At 48.2% G+C, this 18,523-nt stretch overlaps 1 protein-coding gene across 1 annotated transcript in view; it reads left to right on the forward strand.

The window, feature by feature from the left end:
- RASSF1 (Ras association domain family member 1) overlaps positions 1–18,523 on the forward strand; it is a 70,192-nt gene that overhangs the window by 22,492 nt on the left and 29,177 nt on the right. The window contains 1 exon segment of the mRNA XM_077451514.1: positions 8,709–8,833. Within this exon segment, the coding sequence (XP_077307640.1) occupies positions 8,709–8,833 (125 nt within the window).

An 18,523-nucleotide genomic window follows, 5' to 3' on the forward strand; every position in this document is an offset into this window, starting at 1 on the left:
CTGACCATCTCCTGTACCATGTCTGCAGTCTCTGACCATCTCCTGTAATATGTCTGCAGTCTCTGACCATCTCCTGTACTATGTCTGCAGTCTCTGACAATCTCCTGTAGGATGTCTGCAGTCTCTGACCATCTCCTGTACTATGTCTGCAGTCTCTGACCATCTCCTGTACCATGTCTGCAGTCTCTGACCATCTCCTGTAATATGTCTGCAGTCTCTGACCATCTCCTGTAGGATGTCTGCAGTCTCTGACCATCTTCTGTAGGATGTCTGCAGTCTCTGACCATCTCCTGTAGGATGTCTGCAGTCTCTGATCATCTCCTGTACTATGTCTGCAGTCTCTGACCATCTCCTGTACTATGTCTGCAGTCTCTGAACATCTCCTGTAATATGTCTGCAGTTTCTGACCATCTCCTGTACTATGTCTGCAGTCTCTGACCATCTCCTGTACTATGTCTGCAGTCTCTGATCATCTCCTGTACTATGTGTGCAGTCTCTGACCATCTCCTGTAATATGTCTGCAGTCTTTGACCATCTCCTGTACTATGTCTGCAGTCTCTGACCATCTCCTGTAATATGTCTGCAGTCTCTGACCATCTCCTGTACTATGTCTGCAGTCTCTGATCATCTCCTGTACTATGTCTGCAGTCTCTGATCATCTCCTGTACTATGTCTGCAGTCTCTGATCATCTCCTGTACTATGTCTGCAGTCTCTGACCATCTCCTATAGGATGTCTGCAGTCTCTGACCATCTCCTATACTATGTCTGCAGTCTCTGACCATCTCCTGTACTATGTCTGCAGTCTCTGACCATCTCCTGTAATATGTCTGCAGTCTCTGACCATCTCCTGTACTATGTCTGCAGTCTCTGATCATCTCCTGTACTATGTCTGCAGTCTCTGACCATCTCCTATACGATGTCTGCAGTCTCTGACCATCTCCTGTACTATGTCTGCAGTCTGTGATCATCTCCTATAGGATGTCTGTAGTCTCTGACCATCTCCTGTAAGATGTCTGCAGTTTCTGGTCATCTACAGTACTATGTCGGCAGTCTCTAACCATCTCCTGTACTGTGTGCAGTCTCTGACCATTTGCTGTAGTATGTCTGCAGTCTCTGACTATCTCCTGTACTGTCTGCAGTCTCTGATCATCTCCTGTATTATGTCTGCAGTCTCTGACCATCTCCTGTACTATGTCTGCAGTCTCTGACCAGGGCCGTCTTTAAGGCAGGGCAAAAGGGGCAGCTGCCCTGGGCCCCTGTCATTGTTGTGGGGCCCAAAGCAGCTACCGCATACTTGCCAACTATCCCAGTTTAAATTCCCTTGTCCTTTGAAGTTTTAGTCCTGTGCTGTGTCCCGATATCTCAGTGTGAAGTGCTGCTACTAATGCTGCCCAGCTCTGCCCTATTGTTGTGTACAGATGACCCACCTTCAGGCCCTGTGTTTACATGTAAATAACCGTCATTCATATGTAAATAGCTGCGGGCGGCAGCCTTGATATGTAAATAAAGGCGGCATTCATATGTATATCATGCCCCCTGCAGTGAGCAGATGATGAGCTGTAACCTCTAGCAACCAATCGGTGAGCAGTAATACTGTACAGTAATCTCTAGTAACCAATTAACAAGCAGAAATCATTTGCTTTAACCTCTAGCAACTAATCAGTGAGCCGTAATGTGTGCTGTAACCTCTAGCAACCAGTCAGTGAGCAGTAATGATATGCTGTAATTGGTTCATGGGGGTTAATGTGGGTATTATTGTTGTGTATCGATACAATTTGAGTTAACTTTATTTAAAGCAGTTTTAAAAATTCTCTGTGATCTTGGAGCTCCGCCCTTTATTCACATTTATTTATTGTTTGTTTTGAGCGGTGAAGCGCAAAACTTCTCTCTGATGTATTGGCATTGAATTCCATCACACGGCCTCAGCTGGTAATTAGAAGACCTAATTATTCTGCAATCAGCTGATAATGGCCCATTGTACACCAACTCAATGGTCACACTGTGCGCATGATTCTAATTACTGGAGGGAACTTCGACCTCTGAGTGTGAACCGTGCGATCCGTCACGGCGTGACAGCCTGAGACCTCCAACACAAGTTCCTCCATTATCTGCCCCAAATACCCACCTTACACCCCCAATATCTCCACTGTACTCCCCAAATACCACCTTATACCCCCAATATCTCCACCATACTCCCCAAATACCACCTTACACCCTCAATATCTCCACTGTACTCCCCAAATACCACCTTATACCCCCAATATCTCCACCATACTCCCCAAATACCACCTTATACCCCCAATATCTCCACCATACTCCCCAAATACCACCTTATACCCCCAATATCTCCACCATACTCCCCAAATACCACCTTACACCCCCAATATCTCCACTGTACTCCCCAAATACCCACCTTATACCCCCAATATCTCCACCATACTCCCCAAATACCACCTTATACCCCCAATATCTCCACCATACTCCCCAAATACCACCTTATACCCCCAATATCTCTACTGTACTCCCCAAATACCCACCTTATACCCCCAATATCTCCACCATACTCCCCAAATACCACCTTATACCCCCAATATCTCTACTGTACTCCCCAAATACCCACCTTATACCCCCAATATCTCTACTGTACTCCCCAAATACCCACCTTATACCCCCAATATCTCCACCATACTCCCCAAATACCACCTTATACCCCCAATATCTCTACTGTACTCCCCAAATACCCACCTTACACCCCCAATATCTCCACTGTACTCCCCAAATACCACCTTACACCCCCAATATCTCCACCGTACTCCCCAAATACCACCTTACACCCCCAATATCTCCACTGTACTCCCCAAATACAACCTTATACCCCCAATATCTCCACCATACTCCCCAAATACCACCTTACACCCCCAATATCTCTACTATACTCCCCAAATACCCACCTTATACCCCCAATATCTCCACCGTACTCCCCAAATACCCACCTTATACCCCCAATATCTCTACTGTACTTCCCAAATACCCACCTTACACCCCCAATATCTCCACTGTACTCCCCAAATACCCACCTTATACCCCCAATATCTCCACCGTACTCCCCAAATACCCACCTTTCACCCCCAATATCTCCACTGTACTTCCCAAATACCCACCTTATACCCCCAATATCTCCACCGTACTCCCCAAATACCCACCTTACAACCCCAATATCTCTATTGTACTCCCCAAATACCCACCTTACACCCCCAATATCTCCACCATACTCCCCAAATACCCACCTTACACCCCCAATATCTCTACCATACTCCCCAAATACCACCTTACACCCCCAATATCTCCACTGTACTCCCCAAATACCCACCTTACACCCCCAATATCTCTACCATACTCCCCAAATACCACCTTACACCCCCAATATCTCCACTGTACTCCCCAAATACCCACCTTATACCCCCAATATCTCCACTGTACTCCCCAAATACCCACCTTACACCCCCAATATCTCTACTCTGTTCCCCAAATACCCACCTTACACCCCCAATATATCCACTGTACTCCCCAAATACCCGCCTTACACCCCCAATATCTCCACTGTACTCCCCAAATACCCACCTTACACCCCCAATATCTCTACTCTGTTCCCCAAATACCCAACTTACACCCCCAATATATCCACTGTACTCCACCAATACCCACCTTATACCCCCAATATCTCCACCGTACTCCCCAAATACCCACCTTATACCCCCAATATCTCAACTGTACTTCCCAAATACCCACCTTATACCCCCAATATCTCCACCGTACTCCCCAAATACCCACCTTACAACCCCAATATCTCTATTGTACTCCCCAAATACCCACCTTACACCCCCAATATCTCCACCATACTCCCCAAATACCCACCTTACACCCCCAATATCTCTACCATACTCCCCAAATACCACCTTACACCCCCAATATCTCCACTGTACTCCCCAAATACCCACCTTACACCCCCAATATCTCTACCATACTCCCCAAATACCCACCTTATACCCCCAATATCTCCACTGTACTCCCCAAATACCCACCTTACACCCCCAATATCTCTACTCTGTTCCCCAAATACCCACCTTACACCCCCAATATATCCACTGTACTCCCCAAATACCCGCCTTACACCCCCAATATCTCCACTGTACTCCCCAAATACCCACCTTACACCCCCAATATCTCTACTCTGTTCCCCAAATACCCAACTTACACCCCCAATATATCCACTGTACTCCACCAATACCCACCTTATACCCCCAATATCTCCACCGTACTCCCCAAATACCCACCTTATACCCCCAATATCTCAACTGTACTTCCCAAATACCCACCTTACACCCCCAATATCTCCACTCTGCTCCCCAAATACCCATCTTACATCCCAATATCTACACTGTACTCCCCAAATACCACCTTACACCCCCAATATCTCCACTGTACTCCCCAAATACCCACCTTATACCCCCAATATCTCCACTGTACTCCCCAAATACCCACCTTACACCCCCAATATCTCTACTCTGTTCCCCAAATACCCACCTTACACCCCCAATATATCCACTGTACTCCCCAAATACCCGCCTTACACCCCCAATATCTCCACTGTACTCCCCAAATACCCACCTTACACCCCCAATATCTCTACTCTGTTCCCCAAATACCCAACTTACACCCCCAATATATCCACTGTACTCCACCAATACCCACCTTATACCCCCAATATCTCCACCGTACTCCCCAAATACCCACCTTATACCCCCAATATCTCAACTGTACTTCCCAAATACCCACCTTACACCCCCAATATCTCCACTGTACTCCCCAAATACCCACCTTATACCCCCAATATCTCCACTCTGCTCCCCAAATACCCATCTTACATCCCAATATCTACACTGTACTCCCCAAATACCACCTTACACCCCCAATATCTCCACTGTACTCCCCAAATACCCACCTTATACCCCCAATATCTCCACTGTACTCCCCAAATACCCACCTTACACCCCCAATATCTCTACTCTGTTCCCCAAATACCCACCTTACACCCCCAATATATCCACTGTACTCCCCAAATACCCGCCTTACACCCCCAATATCTCCACTGTACTCCCCAAATACCCACCTTACACCCCCAATATCTCTACTCTGTTCCCCAAATACCCAACTTACACCCCCAATATATCCACTGTACTCCCCAAATACCCACCTTATACCCCCAATATCTCCACCGTACTCCCCAAATACCCACCTTATACCCCCAATATCTCCACCGTACTCCCCAAAAACCCACCTTACAACCCCAATATCTCCACTGTACTCCCCAAATACCCACCTTATACCCCCAATATCTCAACTGTACTTCCCAAATACCCACCTTACACCCCCAATATCTCCACTGTACTCCCCAAATACCCACCTTATACCCCCAATATCTCCACTCTGCTCCCCAAATACCCATCTTACATCCCAATATCTACACTGTACTCCCCAAATACCACCTTACACCCCCAATATCTCCACTGTACTCCCCAAATACCCACCTTATACCCCCAATATCTCCACTGTACTCCCCAAATACCCACCTTACACCCCCAATATCTCTACTGTACTCCCAAAATACCCACCTTACACCCCCAATATCTCAGCTGTACTCCCCAAATACCACCTTATACCCCCAATATCTCCACCATACTCCCCAAATACCCACCTTACACCTCCAATATCTTCACTGTACTCCCCAAATACCCACCCCACATCCCCAATATCTCCACTGTAATCCTCAAATACCCACCTTACACCCCCAATATCTCCACTGTACTCCCCAAATACCCACCTTACACCCGAATATCTCTACTCTGCTCCCCAAACACCCCACCCCTCCCCACCATGATTTTTCAGCAGTTCCAGAGGTTTCTGGCTAACTTATCTGCTCTGAATTGATAGAATATCAAACTGGACTTTTATTCTGCAGAAATCTGAGTTACAGCCACAGCTTTCAACATATTGATGATCCTAGATTATTAATACCCCATTCATTATTAATAGATTATTAATACCCCTTCAATTATTAATACCCCATCTGTCAGTATTACCTCTGACCCAGGCAATGTGAGTGTGTAGGTTATAATACACTATAGGGACAAAAGTCTGTGAACCCCACATCCTCTCACCTACCAGAGATTGTTGGACATCCTATTCCATAAACATGGCCAGAAATATGTAGCTGACACAAGGTCACTGGAGCAACGGGAGCCACTGTGGTCACCGGAGACACAGGGAACACTGGAGACACAGAATCACTGGGGTCACTAGAGAGACAGGAGGTACTGGGGTCACTGGAGACACAGAGGTCACTGGAGACACAGAATCACGGGGGTCACTAGAGAGACAGGATGTACTGGGGTCACTGGAGACACAGGAGTCACTGGAGACACAGGGGTCACTGGAGACACAGAATCACGGGGGTCACTAGAGAGACAGGAGGTACTGGGGTCACTGGAGACACTGGAAACACAAGGTCACTGGAGACACAGGAGTTACTGGAGACACAGGAGTTACTGGAGACACAGGAGGCACTGGAAACACAGGGGGCACTGGAGACACAGGAGGCACTGGAAACACAGGGGGCACTGGAGACACAGGAGGCACTGGAGACACAGGGGTCACTGGAGACACGGGAGTCACTGGAGACACAGGATTCACTGGAGACACAGGAGGCACTGGAGACACAGGAGGCACTGGAGACACAGGATGCACTGGAGATACAGGGGTCACTGGAGACATGGGGGTCACTGGAGACACAGGGGTCACTGGAGACACAGGAGGCACTGGAGACACAGGGGGCACTGGAGACACAGGAGGCACTGGAGATACAGGGGTCACTGGGGACACAGGAGTCACTGGTGACACAGGAGGCACTGGAGACACAGGGGGCACTGGAGACACAGGAGGCACTGGAGATGCAGGGGGCACTGGAGACACAGGAGGCACTGGAAACACAGGGGGCACTGGAGACACAGGAGGCACTGGAGACACAGGGGTCACTGGAGACACGGGAGTCACTGGAGACACAGGATTCACTGGAGACACAGGAGGCACTGGAGACACAGGAGGCACTGGAGACACAGGAGGCACTGGAGATACAGGGGTCACTGGAGACATAGGGGGTCACTGGAGATACAGGAGGCACTGGCGACACAGGAGGCACTGGAGACACAGGGGGCACTGGAGACACAGGAGGCACTGGAGATGCAGGGGTCACTGGGGACACAGGAGTCACTGGAGACACAGGGGTCACTGGAGACATAGGGGGTCACTGGAGATACAGGAGGCACTGCCTCCTGTGTCACTGGAGAGACAGGAGACATAGGGGTCACTGGAGACAAAGTTTCACTGGGGTCACTAGAGAGACAGGAGACACAGGGGTCACTGGAGACACAGGGAGCACTGGAGACACATAGTCACTGGGGTCACTAGAGAGGCAGGAGGTACTGGGTCACTGGAGACACTGGAAACACAAGGTCACTGGAGACACAGGAGTCACTGTAGACACAGGGGCACTGGAGACACAGAGTCACTGGAGACACAGGGGACACTGGAGACACAGGAGTCACTGTAGACACAGGGGGCACTGGAGACACAGGAGGCACTGGAGACACAGGGGGCACTGGAGACACAGGAGGCACTGGAGATATGGGAGTCACTGGAGACACAGGGGTCACTGGAGACATGGGAGTCACTGGAGTCACTGGGGTCACTGGAGACACAGGAGGCACTGGAGACACAAGGGTCACTGGGGACATGGGAGTCACTGGAGACACAGGGGTCACTGGAGACATGGATGTCACTGGAGACAGAGGGGTCACTGGAGATACAGGAGACACTGGTGGAACAGGGGTCACTGGAGAGACAGGAGTCACAGGGGTAACGGGAGACACAAAAGTCACAGGGGTAACTGCAGACACAGAAGTCACAGGGGTAACTGGTGACACAGGGGTAACTGGCGACACAGTAGACATTGAATCACTGGAGATACAGGAGTCACTGGGGCCACTGGGGACACATAGTACCTGGAGACAGAGAGTCACTGGGGTCAAAGTCACCGAGGGCGTAGAGGATTCAGCTTAGGCGTAGCAACATGTTGCTTGAATGCAGAGTTGAGGGCTGATTCCCCAGTTGAAGCCAGTGCAAAGGTGTTGAGTAGGGATGAGGTCAGGGCTCTGTACAGGACACTCCAGTTCCTACACCCCAAACTGGTCATCCATGTCTTTATGGAGCTGGCTTTGTACACAGGGGACAGTCATGGAGGAACAGAAAATGGTCTTCACCAAACGGTTAGCACAAGGTTGGAGGAGCACAATACAGTCTACAATGTTTTAGTATGACGGAGGATTACCAGGACCCTTCACTGGAGACACCTGTGCTCCATCATTGGGGGGTTACATACCTAAGACCATAAAGTATATTAGTAATTTGTGCCCCCCCCATCTTCTCCTCTCCATCCAACAGTCCCTGTCATGTATTAATAATAACTCAGAAGGTGGCCGATGATAACATAAGGGGAAAGATTTGCATTTGAACAGTTTTGTAAATGGCACAGGGCAATTTCCGTGGCTTCACCCCTCCCCCACAATCTCTAACACTCTCTTGTCTCTTACAGACTGCAACTTCACCTGTCACTACCGATGCCGGGCCCTCATCCGCCTGGACTGCAGCCAAGGGGGGGATTCTGAGATCGATGAAGACTTGATACAAGATACGGCCTGGGAGAAAGACACTAATGTGGTAAGAGAGCCAGGTACTGCCATGATATGCCTTCTATTACATGACATGGTGGGGTCAGCTTAGTGTAACCGCGTTCTTCTGAACTTTCTCAGCAGCGCCACCTAGTAGCCAGATCACCATGAAACATTACAAAGGGTCTGGTCACAGTGTGAGCGTTTATAAACATATTATTGATGATCCAAAGATTGGTAAACAGCTTGGAGAAGAGCGATCACTTTTTTTTTTAACATTCACACGGCGTGTGGAGCAGGATGAGGTGTACAGAAGTGGCGTCTACAATGCCCCAAAACACCACGTTTAGGTCTGAACATGGGTTCATGTAAAAATGCCCAGGAAGGCCAATGACCCACGTATGCACACCTTCGCCTGGCGCTGTGATGAAGGCGCAGAGTGCTTGTAACCAACTGTGATAGGATCATCACCCACAATGCTTCCTCTTGTGAGCTAAAGCAGAGGTTTATCAAACTACGGCCCAGGGGCCAAATCAGGCCTCTGGTGGGGACTCTGATGAGGGCCCCATATAAGGGAGAGCTCCCATGTAAGGGGGGACTCTGATGTAAGGGGGAACTTTGATGGGGACCCTAATGTAAGAGGGGACTCCTAATATTGTGTCCAGTGTCCACCAACACCTGTGCTGGGGTTTATTTTTATGTCCACCAACACCAGTGCTTAGGGTTATTATTATGTCCACCAACACCAGTGCTGAGGGTTATTATTGTGTCTAGGAACACCAGTGCTGAGGGTTGTTATTGCATCCACCAACACCAGTGCAGAGGGTTATTATTGTGTCCATCAACACCAGTGCTGAGGGTTATTATTGCATCCACCAACACCAGTGCTGAGGGTTATTATTGTGTCCATCAACACCAGTGCTGAAGGTTATTATTGCGTCCATCAACACCAGTGCTGTTTTTTTTTACTGCGTCCACTGACACCAGTGTTGGGGGTTATTATTGCCTCCACCAGTGCTGGGGGTTATTATTATGTCAACTGACACCAGTGTTGAGGTTCAATTTTGCGTCTACCAACACCAGTCCTGGGGTATTACTGTGTCCATCTCCACCAGTGCTGGGATTATTATTGCGTCCATCAATAGTAGTGCTGGGGTTATTACTGCATTCACCGACACCAATGCTGAGGGTTATTGCATCCACCGACACCAGTGCGGGGGTTATTATTGCGTTCACCAACAACAGTGCTGGAGGTTACTATTACATCCACCAACACCAGTGCTGAGGGTTATTATTGCGTCCAATGACACCAGTGCTGAGGGTTGTTATTTTGTCCACCAACACCAGGGTTGGGGGTTATTATTGCATCCACCAACACCAATGCTGAGGGTTATTATTGTGTCCACCAACACCAGTGCTGAGGGTTATTATTGCATCCACCAAGACCAATACTGGGGGTTATTACTGTGTCCACCGACAACCAGTGCTGGGGTTATTATTGCATCCACTGAGATCAGTGCTGGGGGTTATTATTACGCCGACTGATACCAGTGCTGAGGTTTAATTTTGTGTCCACGACGCCAGTCCTGCTTTTATTTCTGTGTACACCTCCACCAGTGTTTGGTTTATTATTGCATCCATCAATACTAGTGCTGGGGTTATTATTGCGTCCACCAATACCAATGCTAAGGGTTATTGCATCCACCGACACCAGTGCTGGGGGGTTATTACTGCCAGTATTGGGACCTTGGGTGGGACCTTGCTGTGGATACGGGCTGTGATTGGTCAGCCCATTCACTACAATCAACTCCCCTATGCGTGTTTGTTGCCGGGATAAAAGCTCCTGCTCCTGTTTGGGTGACAAGCTTCGCACAATTTTTTTTTATTTCACAAGAAAATTCACGCAATTTTTAAAGTTGCGTTTTGCCGCAATTCTGTCACAGGACAATCACAGCAAAATTGCATGGCATTTGGGGTGCCATGTAGAATAAATGCCACCCAAACTCTCCTGTGTTTTTGCATGATTTGGAATTGTGGGAAGAATCAGCCAGCCACAATTAATTGTGAATGGGGCCTAATATATTTTCCCTTCTGCATCAAATTTTAAAGTTATAATGTTGCAGTCTGAGAACAGGCTGAGGGGGGGGGGGGGGGGGGTACCTGCAGCAGACTGATGACATCATCTCAGTCTAGGCAAAGTCACTGAGTGTTGACCTCACCTCAGCCTATGTAATATCACTGATTACCTCACGAAAATTAAGAATGGCCTCATAGAGTAGCAGTTTAGAAAGTAAATTTACATTGTGCACCATCATCCCAATTATATATGGAAAAAAGTTTTTGGAAATTCTGGTCTCCGGCCAGAAACATCAAAAGAAAATGCGAGCAGGGGGGACTATTGCGGTGCACATTAAACAGTTATATAAATTAAAAGAACAAGGAAAGAAAAGTAAATAAAAAGAATTTAATTGTTTATTAAAAATACAAACCTTTTGCAATACAACATATCAATAACTCATGGTGAAGATGTACCATGAGTTATTGATATGTTGTATTGCAAAATGTTTGTATTTTTAATAAACAATTAAATTCTTTTTATTTACTTTTCTTTCCTTGTTCTTTTAATTTATATAACTGATTACCTCACCTCAGCCTAGGCAAAGTCACTGAGTGGTGACCTCACCTCCGCCCAGGTAACTTCACTGGTGACCTCACCTCAGCCTAGGCAAAATCATTGACTGGTGACCTCACCTCAGCCTAGACAACTTTACTGCCTGGTGACCTCACCTCCTCAGCCTAGGCAACTTCACTGCCTGGTGACCTCACCTCAACCTAGGCAACGTCACTGACTGGTGACCTCACTTCAGCCTAGGCAACTTCACTACCTGGTGACCTCACCTCAACCTAGGCAACGTCACTGCCTGGTGACCTCACCTCAGCCTAGGCAACTTCACTGGTGACCTCACCTCAGCCTAGGCAAAGTCATTGACTGGTGACCTCACCTCAGCCTAGGCAACATCATTGACTGGTGACCTCACCTCAGCCTAGGCAACATCATTGACTGGTGACCTCACCTCAGCCTAGGCAACATCATTGACTGGTGACCTCACCTCAGCCTAGGCAACATCATTGACTGGTGACCTCACCTCAGCCTAGGCAACATCATTGACTGGTGACCTCACCTCAGCCTAGGCAATGTCACTGTTTCACAAGTGGAGGAATGATCCCGTTGCTTTATATTGTGACATGTCAGGAATTTATTCATGAAGACTGGTAACGTTCTGACAGGTCCACTTTTCATATTTAAAAAAACAAAAAAAACAAAACAAAAGGCGATTGGTTCTCTTAGAATTGTCCTCCTATTCAGCCTGACAATGACAAAAGACGAGCCCAGGCTGGGGCGGATCACATAACGACCCTTTTGTGTACAATCAGGACACGGGGCTGGGGGGGGGGGGGAGGGTGTTCGGCCTCAGGCTACTCTCTCGTTCATCATGCCAATGACAGGGACATGGCAATCTGAGATCAAAAACCGATGTTATAAGGGATACAGCGAGCAGCTAGTGGCCCCGGGGCCCCACAATCGCTCTGTGTAATATTATTAGCGGAGATACAAACACTTTATACTGTATATAGGAAGCGGTGTGTAGAATCAGAGCGATCGGACCGCTTCCCCGGATACAGACAGTTACAGTTACTGCCTAATCTGATTCATAATATCCATCTCATGTTACTGTATCCTGCAGATAAGATGCAGATCATCGATGTATCTGTGAGTGTGTGACGTCTATATATATAAAAAGAGGGTTTTCTCCATTCTGCTCCTGCGTGAATCATGAAAAAAGAGGACCTGTCCCATGGTGAAGAAAGGGAAATACATATGCTGCTCCTGCTGCATGAGCCCTGGAAAAAAAAGAGGACCTGTCCCATGGTGCAGAAAGAGGGTTCCCTATCCTGCTCCTGCAAGCCATGGAAAAAGAGGACCTGTCCCATGGTGAAAATAGTGATTTCTTTGCTCTGCTCCTGCATAGACCTGTCCCATGCTGCAGAAAGAGAGTTCCCTATCCTGCATGAGCCATGAAAAAAGAGGACCCGTCCCATGCTGAAGAGGCTGTTTTCTCTACTCTGTTCCTGCATGAGCCATGGAAAAAAAAAGAGGACCTGTCCCATGCTGCAGGAAGGGATTTCTTTACTCTGCTCCTGCACAAGCAATGGAAAAAAAAGGAACTTCCCCAAGCTGATCAAAGGGACTTCCCTATTCTGCTCCTGCATTAGCCATGGCAAAATACAAGAGGGTACATCCATATTGTAGAGAGGGATTTCTCTACTCTGCTCCTGCATGCGCCATGAAAAAAAAAAAAAGAGGACCTGTCCCAATGGCGCAGAAGGAGATTTCCCTATCCTGATCCTGCATGAGCCATGAAAAAAGGAGGACCTGTTCCATGCTGAAGAGGCTGTTCTCTCTACTCTGTTCCTGCATGAGCCATGGAAAAAAAAAAAAGAGGACCTGTCCCATGCTGCAGGAAGGGATTTCTTTACTCTGCTCCTGCATGAACCATGGAAAAAAAAAAGAAAAGAGGACCTGTCCCAATGGTGTAGAAGGAGATTTCCTTATCCTGATCCTACAAGAGCCATGGGAAAATATAAGAGGACCTGTCCCATGCTGCAGAGAGGGATTTCTCTACTCTGCTCCGGCATGAGACATGAAAAAAGGAGGACCTGTCCCATGCTGCAGAGAGGGATTTCTTTTCTGCAGATGAGAAAAAGGGGTTCCGAAATGATCAGATGACAGAGAGAGAGAGTAGAGGGGTGGATGGAGCTCTATACAGCAATGTCTGGATGAAGAATCCCTGAGGATTCATATTCATTTTTCAGAGGACTGGTCTTCTGACGGATGATAAAAGCTGATTCTGAAGTGCAGATAAAGAGAATTTTTGTGTTTCCAGGGACAAATCCTTTGACATGGGGTCCTGTCCTCAGAAGTCAGGGACTGGATTTTGGGTTGCCTCTCTCCTGTGCTGCTCATAGTCAGCGCAGTATTTCCAGAGTTCCTCTTTTGACTTTATAGCTTCTATAAACCGATGAATAACCACAGATGGTTCCTGGAAGTGATTTCCAGACGCCGGCGCTGTCATAAAGAGCCCCCCTGCCAGGCAGTATAATGGGGGCCATCTTCTATACAAACCATTACTATAACTGCCAGGCTGAGACTTGTAGTTCTTCAGCAGCTGCTGGCCGCAAGAACCCAATATAGGTTTTGAGCAGATCTATACATTGTGCCAATGTGCTGTACCCAGGACTACAACACTCAGCATGCACTGTCAGCCACAAGAGCCCCACTTAGGGTGTCTGCAGATCTATACACTGTGCCAAAGTGCTGTAGCCTGGACTACAGCTCCCAGCATGCACTCTCAGCCGCAAGGGCCCCATATAGGTGTGTGCAGATCTATACAATATGTAAGTGTGCTGCAACCTGGACTACAACTCCCAGCAAGCTCTCCAGCCACAGGAGCCCCATGTAGAGCATGTGCACATTTATAGACTGAGTCAGTGTGCTGGAACCTGGATTAGAACTCTCAGCATGCACTGTCAACCACAGGAGTCCCATATAGAGTGTCTGCAGATCTATACACCATGCCAAAGTGCTGTAGCCTGAACTACAACTCTTAGCATGCACCCGCAGCCACAGATGCCCCATGTAGGGTGCATGCAGATCTATGTGGGCTGCATCTCCCACCATGTACTGCCAGCCACAAGAGCCCCACATAGGTGTGTGCAGAGCTATACACTCAGTAAGTGTGCTGCAACCTGGACTACAACTCCCAGCAAGCTCTGCCAGCCACAGGAGCCCCACATAGGTGTGTGCAGATCTATACATTCAGTAAGTGTGCTGCAACCTGGACTACAACTCCCAGCAAGCTCTGCCAGCCACAGGAGCCCCACATAGGTGTGTGCAGAGCTATACACTCTGTAAGTGTGCTGCAACCTGGACTACAACTCCCAGCAAGCTCTGCCAGCCACAGGAGCCCCACATAGGTGTGTGCAGAGCTATACACTCAGTAAGTGTGCTGCAACCTGGACTACAACTCCCAGCAAGCTCTGCCAGCCACAGGCACCCCACATAGGTGTGTGCAGAGCTATACACTCAGTAAATGTGCTGCAACCTGGACTACAACTCCCAGCAAGCTTTGCCAGCCACAGGAGCTCCATATGCAGTATTTACACTGTGTCTCTGTGCTGAAACCTGGATCAGAACTCTCAGCATGTAGTGCCATCCGCAAGGGCCCCATATAGTTGGCAGATCTACAGACTGCACCAGTGTGTTGCAACCTGGATTACAACTCTCACCATGCATTGCCAGCCACAGGGGCCTAATATGGATAGTGTGCAGATCTATACACTCCGCCAGTGTGCTCCAGCCGGTACTCCCAGCATGTACTGTTAACTGGAGGAGCTCCATATAATGAGCGACGTCCAGATCTATACACTGCATAGCGTGCTTCAACCTGGGCTACAACACCCAACATGCACTGACACCAATAGACAGTTAATATCATAGGATTCCCAGAGCACTAAGGTTTGGCTAAACAAAACAGCAGTCTGCTTTTTAAATCGACCCCTTTCTCTCACATTGTATTTTTCCATCTAATAAGGGTGGAGGGACTGCACTGGCTCATCCAATTCTTTATGTAAATTCCACCTTGAGCTACTGATCTCTATATACAACACATGATGGAAAGAGAGAGCAATGAGAATGCTGCCTGCTGGCTGAATAAAATACAGCATGACAGTCATGCAATGTTTCAGATTTACAAAAAAAGGGAGAAAAAAACTATTTCCCATTTTTTGATTTTAAGGCTGATAATGAAAAAGAAAGGAAATATGTACAAAATAACCGTACTCGGCCTATAATGTCTGTTACGGTCGTTCACACTCAATGCAATCAAACCATCATTTATTATCTCCACACATTCATGTTACATCTGTGGATATCTGAAGAATCATTAGAGGTCCCTCACTGCCCTATAAACCTGGAGCCGCTCACCATATGGCTATAAAATATATATATTCCCTGCAGAGGCCCCCCCATATGTCTATAAACATCCATATCCCCCCCCCCCCGCAGCAGCCCGTATACTGGCCTGTAATATAATTAGGAGATGCAGATTACATTACAACTATAATCTGGAGGGGTGATGACCTGCAGACAGAGAACAGAGCCAGGAACTATTAAATGCAGGATGTTCACACATCTGGACAATGGACACCCCCCCACCCCATCCCCCTCCCCCGGGGATACGGGGACATGTGACCCTGAGTCATCACCACAATTTAATAAATACAGCGTACAATGAGATATAGACTGTGTGACCGGAGCAGAACTAATCCGTAACATCCAGATAAATGTATATTTAGAGAAGAGTCGCCTACTGTTGTCCATAACCGTCCCGGGAAGATCTGTCCCTGGAAATGTCCCGACTGGAAGATCTGTCCCTGGAAATGTCCCGACTGGAAGATCTGTCCCTGGAAACAGGGCCGGTGCTACCACTAGGCAAACTAGGCAGCCGTCTAGGGCGCCCGGCCACTGGTGCTCCTACTCTCTTCTCTCTGCAGCAAGCAACTAAGTCTCAGTATCAGCAGGCAGGCGTTGCTCCATTTGCACATAGTGTCAGAGGCACAGCGGCGGCGGAAGACTGTGTCTGTGCCCTGACTCCCAAATTAATGGAAGCAAGCAAACATTCATTGATAGGCACTGGTAGGATGCATTGATTGGCGCTGGTAGACCTCATTTGATGGCTGCTGGTGATGCTACATTTGATGAGCGCTGGTGATGCTACATTTGCTGAGCGCTGGTGATGCTACATTTGCTGAGCGCTGGTGATGCTACATTTGATGAGCGCTGGTGATGCTACATTTGCTGAGCGCTGGTGATGCTACATTTGCTGAGCGCTGGTGATGCTACATTTGATGAGCGCTGGTGATGCTACATTTGATGAGCGCTGGTGATGCTACATTTGATGAGCGCTGGTGTGACTACATTTGATGAACACTGGTGAGGCTGCATTTGATGAGTGCTGGTGAGGCTGCATTTGATGGGCACTGGAGAGGCTGCATTTGAAGGGCGCTGGTGAGGTGGCATTGATGGGTGCTGGTGAGGCTGCATTGATGGGCCTTGGTGGACTGCATTTGATGGGCGCTTCATTAAGAAGGTGGGGTATACATGGGCAAGGAAAAGGGGATGGAGTTAGGGGTGGAGCCAGGGTGCGGCAAAATGAGGTTTCGCCTTGAGTGTCAAAAATCCTTGCACCAGCCCTGCCTAGAAATGTCCCGGCTGGAGGATCTGTCCCTGGAAATGTCCCGGCTGGAGGATCTGTCCCTGGAAATGTCCCGGCTGGAGGATCTGTCCCTGGAAATGTCCCGGCTGGAGGATCTGTCCATGGAAATGTCCCGGCTGGAAGTTCTGTCCCTGGAAATGTCTCACTTATAAGATCTGTCCCTGGAAATGTCCCGGCTGGAAAATCTGTCCCTGAAAATGTCCTGGCTGGGTTGCGTCTCTCAGGCTACTTTCACACTGGGGAGTTGGGGGCATCGACTGTAAAGCACAGCTATTTTTAGCGGCGCTTTAACATCATTTTTGCTGAGGTTTTTGGTCGCTAGCTGGGCGCTTTTAACCCCCGCTAGTGGCTGAAAAAAAGGGTTAAAACCGCCCACAAAGCGGCGCTGCAGCGGCACTTTGCTGCCGGTTCGGCATTGCTGACCATTGATTTCAATGGGCAGGGGCGCTTTAGGAGAGGTGTATTCACCGCTCCTACAGCACTGCAAAGATGCTGCTTGCAGGATTTTTTTTTTACCGCCCTGCCAGTGCACCGCTCCAGTGTGAAAGCCCTCAAGCTTTCTTATTGGAATGAGAGGAGAGGCTCTTTCGAAGCGCTTTGCAGCCGCTATTTTTACCATTCTAGGGCCTGTAAAGCGCCTCAGTGTGAAATTAGCCTTACTGTCTCTATACAATGTATTCTAGAGCTGCACCATTAATCGTTAAAAGAACGTGATCTCGATTCAACCCCCACACGATCTTTATCCAGCATTTCCACGATTCATGTAAAAAGTGCAGAGCAGTTCCTCTGCTCACACCTGTCAAAAAAAAAAAAAAAAAGCAGCTGGCAATGTTTATCAACAAACATTGCTCAGCACTGAAAGAGACAGGTAAAAAGAAACATTGTATCTTCTTATATATCGGTAATTGGTATCGGCGAGTACTAAAAAAAAAAAAAGATCCTAATATAACTTAATGGTCATTTTATTATTTCTTTACACACTACATTATTTTTCATTACTTTCTTTAACCACGTCATATGATGTGTTTCAAGATAACAAACCAGCGTGGGCGATGGGTGGTGCGGTGTGTCAGTCTGATACACCGCACCACCGATCTAGGTAAAGAGCCTCTGACATGGGCTCTTTACCACGTGATCAGCTGTGTCCAATCACAGCTGATCATGGTGTAAATGGGAAAAGCCCTGTATCTGACAGATACGACTTGAGGAGGGCTGATTGGCTGCTCTTCTGACGGGGGGGGGGGGGGGTCTGCGCTGATTGATTATCAGCGCAGCCCCCCACCCCCCGAGGATGCTCACCCAGGAACACCAGGATGCCAACCACTGATGACCACCAGGTATGCCACCCATGACCACCAGAGATGCCACTCAGTTTCCATAAACTATGCCAATCAGTGACCATA

This window comes from Lithobates pipiens, unplaced genomic scaffold, assembly GCF_037356315.1.
Source record: "Lithobates pipiens isolate NorthernLeopardFrog02 unplaced genomic scaffold, aLitPip1_a1.2 Scaffold_23, whole genome shotgun sequence".
Classification (NCBI taxonomy): Eukaryota; Metazoa; Chordata; class Amphibia; order Anura; family Ranidae; genus Lithobates; species Lithobates pipiens.